Here is a 6,397-nt window from a genome sequence, read left to right as displayed (position 1 = left end):
AAGAAAGAGAGGTAGCTGTACCAACCACTGATCAATGAACATTAGAATATTAGTACTGTTACACTAATGCATATATATATATATATATATATAAACTATAAAAGTGGGCACAAACCTCTCACACCAAACGAGCATTTAGACAGAGACGGGACGGAGACTCGAAACTTCAGCACTTTACGATGCAAATCTTGAGTAGGACAAATATATGTGAAACACATGAGTCCAAATGACATGCCATCACGGACGACACTAGAGCACAGTAATAGAAAAGTGGACTGTTCAGAAAACGGTTGTTTATGCTACCGAAATGCATTACAAACTTGAGGTAAATTCATGAGAAGACAAATGAAGGACAAGATTTTCAGTTGTAAATTTCATTCAGAGTAGAGTCTGGTATGGTGTACACATGATGGAGAGAGCTGAGATCATAGATATAAAAGAAATCTTATCCAGGTGAATACACATCAAAAATCAATGCCCAAATATGCACATAATAGCCTTCGCTAGTTCACTCCAACGTAAAACATGATTAATTGCACACTAATATTCTATCTACATGGCTGATACATGATCAAGGGATCCCCTTGGCGACATAACTGTTCACCAAAGCAAGCGCGTTGCTCGTGAATTTCTTTACCTTCGCCACCCGATCACACATGTCCGTCTTCACCGGACCATCCTTGACGTCCTCGAACCCGTCCGTGCAAGTTTCCTCGTCCGTCAGCGCCGCGCTCATCCACGTCTGCACGTTGCCCATCTGGAACCTGAACGACTCCGCTCCGGCAGCTCCCAGCTGCCGCATCTGTTGCAGCGACCCGCGCATCTCGTCCACGGCGTCGCCGAAGTTGGTGAAGCAATCATGTAGGACGGAAACCGTTAGCGGGTCGGCGCCGTGGTCGGAATGTCGGGAGACGTTGGAGACGTAGGAGGCAATGCCCCGGGCCTTGGCGAGGCTCACTCCTATGGCGACTTTGGCCAGCTGGGCCGGGTTTTGCTGTATGGCATTGGCGTAGCGGGACAGCGAGGTGTAGCACAGGTCCGGGTACAAGGTTGTTCCGCAACTGTTGCGGATGAAATCCGTGGCGTTGGTTGTGGTTACGGGCCCGGTGTCACCGACGGCTGGAATTGGCCGCAGCCCGAAGAGCAATGCTGCTAAGCAGAGGGAGAGGAAGAGAAACCGTGGCGGTTGGGTTTTCATGATTCTCTTGGTCTCTGGGTTTCTTTGGAATTGGTGCGAGTGCCAATGTTAATTTGGTTTGTGGTGGGGGGGTTTATGTAGGCTCCAATATTGGATCCCATAGACATATTAACCCATCGTTTGTACACGAAATAGCAAGTTTGCCACCAATGCTGCACTGTTCCCATGTCCCTCGATTTTCAGCATTATTATATGTACTAGCCACTAGGGATAATATTCCAGTTACTAATGTGGTCTGCTAAAATTTAGTGGATTCTTAATTCCCATCTGTGCAAAAAGTCGCTTGTTTTCGTTTCCCACCATCCTCTTTCTGTGGTTGGTTTGACATGTGAACTTAAGACCATGCTTTTATTGCATATAGTGGATATAAAAAGGAGTAGTTAAGGGAGTTGAAATTGATGGTTGGAAGAAGAGATGGAGAGTGTGTATGTGCCCGGGTATCTGTGTGTGATAATAATTAGCTAAGGTGAAAGATTCCCTTTTTGTCATACGTGAGATAGAGTAATGTCACGTGCCGTCGTTGAATGTATAAATATTGTGCAATTATTTTAAATAAGAGTGAAATCTATTATTAAAAAATTTATTTATTTTTATGTAAATTCTATATTTATTTACTTTTTTCAAAATAATTATATTGTACTTACACACTCACGATTACAATTATCATTTTCTTTACCAATATAATTAGGATTTAAAGTGGTTTGACTAAATCTGGAGTACTTGGATTGTAAGTTCTCTCTTGTTTGCTTGTTTCATTCCATGATCAAATCCCCTATTTATACAGAATAAAAATTGGGAAATGGGAAGAGGGAATTAGCCGTTTGGTTAGAGGAGAAGAGACGCCCTCTAATTGACCTCTAGAATAAAATGAATGCTCAGTGCTTTTTGTTTCCTTCGTTGAACAATCAACACCCTTGATCTCAAGTTGAAGCATGGATATCAATCATGCCCAGCTTTCCAAGAGAAAGCTGGAGTCGATCTAGATTTTTGTTCTTAAAAGAAAAAAATTAAAATACTAAGGTCTGGTTTGGATAATAAAGTTCTTTTAAATTATCTGATCTCATTTCATTTCATCTGGTTATACAAAACAAAATCATTTCATCTCATCTCATCTTATCTCATCTTATATAATCATTACAAATTGTTTAAACTTCAAAATATTATAACAATATTTTATTCAAATTTTAACAAAACATTCAATCTCATCTCATCTGAACTACGTAACCAAACGAGACTTAATATCCAAACATCACAAACACAAATACTTTTCAATTTAAAATTTTTAAATTTTCATTTTTTTCATATAATTATTACATGATAATCATTACAACTTTTTCAAACTTTAAAATAAAATACAAAATACTAATTCAACTTTTTCAAATTTTAAAACAAAAATAATATTCTAATAATATTTTAATTTTATAATATTTTTATTCAACTTTTCAGCCTGTCTCATTTTTCAAATCTGTATAAAATATATTAACTCAAATTATTTCATTATTTTTTTCATATCATCTCATTTAATTTCACTATCCAAACGAGATCAAATGGTCGTCCCAAATCCCCCATCCCTACATGCATAGCTTGAACAGCCAAAACAACCACCTTAGAGATGGAGGGAGGCGCACCCTGGCCTATCCTCATTTCCTCATCGTCGGAACTGATCTCTAGTATTGGTAGCTTCTTCATTTTTCGACTTTTTCTTGCATTCCTAGATTTTCTTTTTCTAGCTTTTTAGATATATATAATTTTGAAGGCCAAATTTGCAATCTGGACTATATATATATATATATATATATAAAGTCATTTTAGTGCAAATGACTTATTTGCGATCAAAATGAATATTTCAATCCTAAAAATCTGGCCATAATTTCCATTTTACACGCGTTGATTATGGCCACGCACGCACTCCTTCCTATTTCTTATGAATTGCATACATATTAACTGTCGTTTCAAATCCATCTAACCAATGAAGTGCTCCAACCGCCTCCAGTACGACAGCCAATCATGACCATTAATTAATCATGCCATTTCTTGATTACATATGTTTATTCTTGATTGAATATTAACGAGTTGTTCACTTTATAACTTCAAATCCAACGGAAAAGTGACAACAAACGGATATAATATATATATATACACATATATATATATATATATATATGGAGAAAAATATTAGTATGTTGCTTGAATTTGTTCCTTTATTTTGATTATTTATATATTTATTTATTTATTATTTTTTTATTTAATGATTAAAAAAGTGACTTTTAGTGTATTGATGTATTTTTTATATTTTAAAAATATTTAAATATATTATAAAAAATGAAAAGAAAAAGAAGAAAAAAAATAAAAAACGAAATTTGTGTGCCCAGCGGTCAGCCTAGCATCACTCGTGTGTGTACATATATATGTATATATGTACATTATGAACCGTATCATTTTTTTTTAAAAAAAAAAAAATTGATTTTGTTCACACTCCACATGAAAGACAAAGGCATGACAAAATGATGTAATCAAGTCTGTCAATCATGCTACTTTTGTGAGCAATTAGTATTTTTTTTTTTTTTTTTTTCCCAATACCGGTCCGGGTACTATAGCATTTGATCATAAAATAGATTAAAAAAATGAATATCTTAAACGTTCAATTAATATGTCTAATGAAAGATACAACAAATTAAAATGATAGAATTAATTAATATTGCAGTCACTGAAAGTCCTCTAATAAAAAAGCAATTAATTAGCGTTCCTCCAAACTTACGTGGGCCGGGTTCTTTAATTCCTTCATGGCTGCAACAACTAATATTCGTGGGAGCAGTTTTTCATACGGCCAGTAGTACTCCTACTTCGACTTGGGAGTGATGATCACCATCTGCATCTAAAAAGACGTTATCTGAGTTTACTTATGATTTACAGATATTCACTCGTCCGGAACTTTCATTATTGTAAGAACAACATCAACCTACCCTTTTTAATATCTCTCTCTCTCTCTCTCTCTCTCTCTCTCTCAATTAGCTCCCTGCAATATATATAATCAGTACTAATTATCATGTTCGATAGTTTTCGCCCGACAATTCGACATAGAAATTCGACAGATCAACAACTTTGATTATTGGGTTTGGAGTATTGGTTGTTGGAGATTTATTTAAAAACAAACTGTAGAAAATTAGTTCCGAGGAGGCAATTCGTGGAGCTAGCCTTGGATTTGAGATGAATAGGGTGTTTTGTTATTAAAGACCAAAAGGACAAGTGGTGATTTCACATTGTATCACAGGAATATTTTCGCTTGGAATTTGATGAAGTTTGAAACATCAGGACATGCAATAAAAGGTCATATACTCCCGTTCATGATAGTAAAAGCTGATACAATACACCTAGTATACATCTAACAATATGCAAAACTCGTAATGAATAATTTTTTTTTTTTTTGAGCAATACATAATGTACGAGAATACTAACCCTAAAATATTCTTACGTCTCACTCATATAAGCATACTCAAAAGTAACATCATTGGTCTATCTAGTCTTCAAACTAAAAATAGACAATGTATTAGAGTTGGAATTCCTTAGTTACAGACTAAAAGATATCTAGTATATACGCCAAGTTGCTCACACAGCTCAATTATCAATGTCAAACCACATTAAAAAGCTGAAGTACTTGAGGCTTGTCCCTAATCTACTTGACGTCATCCAATATGGGACACAGTGCTTCATCAGGCCCTGGTACAACTCCTATTATTCCTGGTAGAATGTTAGTTGTGACTATTACAATAAGATTTATAAAATCTCAGCAAGTAAGGCTCCTAAGCTACAACTAGTATGAATAGGTATGTATGACAATAATATGACATATATGCATCATGACATGAACTTGAACATGTGTGAAATGACTTAAAATTAACATGGTTATACATGAACATGACATAACTTGACTTGAACATGGCATGACTTTACATAAACATGACATGATTGAAAATAACTTTACTTGACATGAACATGGCATACTTGCTCGTGTAAATTGAATTCATAAAATTCTAACTGAGAATAGGAGTACTCAGACTGCTTGCACGCCTTCACACTTAGTATCCTTTATAGTACGAAAGATGTACACCCTTTACCATAGTACCCAGCAACTCATGTGTCTTCACCATAATACTCAGCAAATTGTATCTACTTAACCATAATGCAATGTAACTTGATAAATGTTTCATGCTTCATTCAAGATATTTCATGACATAATCATATGCACTTGAGATTGTGATAACATAAAAGATTCATGCATGACATAGAAATATTTCATAAAATACTAAATGCTTATGATATGTCATTCATGGCAGATAATAGAAAATCACGTAATAGAAATGAAGATGTGGCCTTTGTGGCATGTAACAGATGACAAGGTAGTCATGACTTGTGGTAGATAAATATGTGACAGATGACATGGTATTCATATAACAAATAAACGTATAATAGATAACATGACATTCATTGGGGTGGCTTAAGTGTGGAGGAAAAAAACAAGGGCTGGAGACTAAATGAGAGGGGCTGACATTGGGGGTGGCTAAATGACCAAGTGATGGGAGTTTGGCAACCAAGAAGAGGGTGAAACCATAGGCTGGACATCCATGGATTTCTACAGCAAACCCAGCCAAGTGGATGGCTAGTGGTTTTGTAGCTTTTTTTATTTCCATCAAGTCACTATTTGAGGTTAGTCATTAAGTGGCATGTCAGTCATAGCTCGGCCTTGGGAGGAAGAAGCTTGTTCAAGAAGCTTGGGCTAAGTGGTGATTTCGACGGGTCAAAGATGGGCCTAACCGAGTTGGTCATTTTGTGGTATGAATGGAGTTTTTGTTAAAGTTTGACTTAAATCAAACGTTTCTTGGTCAAATATAAATACCAAGATGTACAAGAATGGGTGAGGGTGTAATGGTGTATATTTGAGTAGTTAATAGCATATGAAATTTATTTAATCAAGTGATTAAACACTTAATCAAAATCGGGTGGTTTAGGATTTGGAAAAACCAAGTTTAGGGTTTTGGCCATCACATGGGATTTAAGGTTTTGATTGGCTTTCAATGGTTTGAGATTTCATTAGGATTGAAATCCTGTTTTGGTTGATCAAATAGTGTTGTGGTTGGATAGGATTGTGTTTGGCATAAGTGATATAATCACATGGCTTAATTTACCTTTCATTTCATCACA

General features: G+C 35.6%; 1 protein-coding gene across 1 annotated transcript; it reads right to left on the bottom strand.

Moving 5' to 3' along the window:
• Positions 1-434: 434 nt before the first annotated feature.
• LOC121255713 (21 kDa protein-like) lies at positions 435-1,263 on the bottom strand. Its single transcript, XM_041156197.1, has one exon. The coding sequence runs from the start codon at positions 1,196-1,198 to the stop codon at positions 572-574; it is 627 nt and encodes a 208-aa protein (XP_041012131.1). The 5' UTR covers positions 1,199-1,263; the 3' UTR covers positions 435-571.
• Between the last annotated feature and the right edge of the window lie 5,134 nt (positions 1,264-6,397).

This window comes from Juglans microcarpa x Juglans regia, chromosome 3D (genome assembly GCF_004785595.1).
Source record: "Juglans microcarpa x Juglans regia isolate MS1-56 chromosome 3D, Jm3101_v1.0, whole genome shotgun sequence".
Classification (NCBI taxonomy): Eukaryota; Viridiplantae; Streptophyta; class Magnoliopsida; order Fagales; family Juglandaceae; genus Juglans; species Juglans microcarpa x Juglans regia.
Note: the sequence above shows the minus strand (reverse complement) of the source record. Positions and strands in the feature narration are given on the sequence as shown.

What these genes read in the sequence shown, in the direction of transcription:
- LOC121255713 (XM_041156197.1), bottom strand. Translation starts at nt 1,198, where the DNA reads ATGAAAACCCAACCGCCACGGTTTCTCTTCCTCTCCCTCTGCTTAGCA.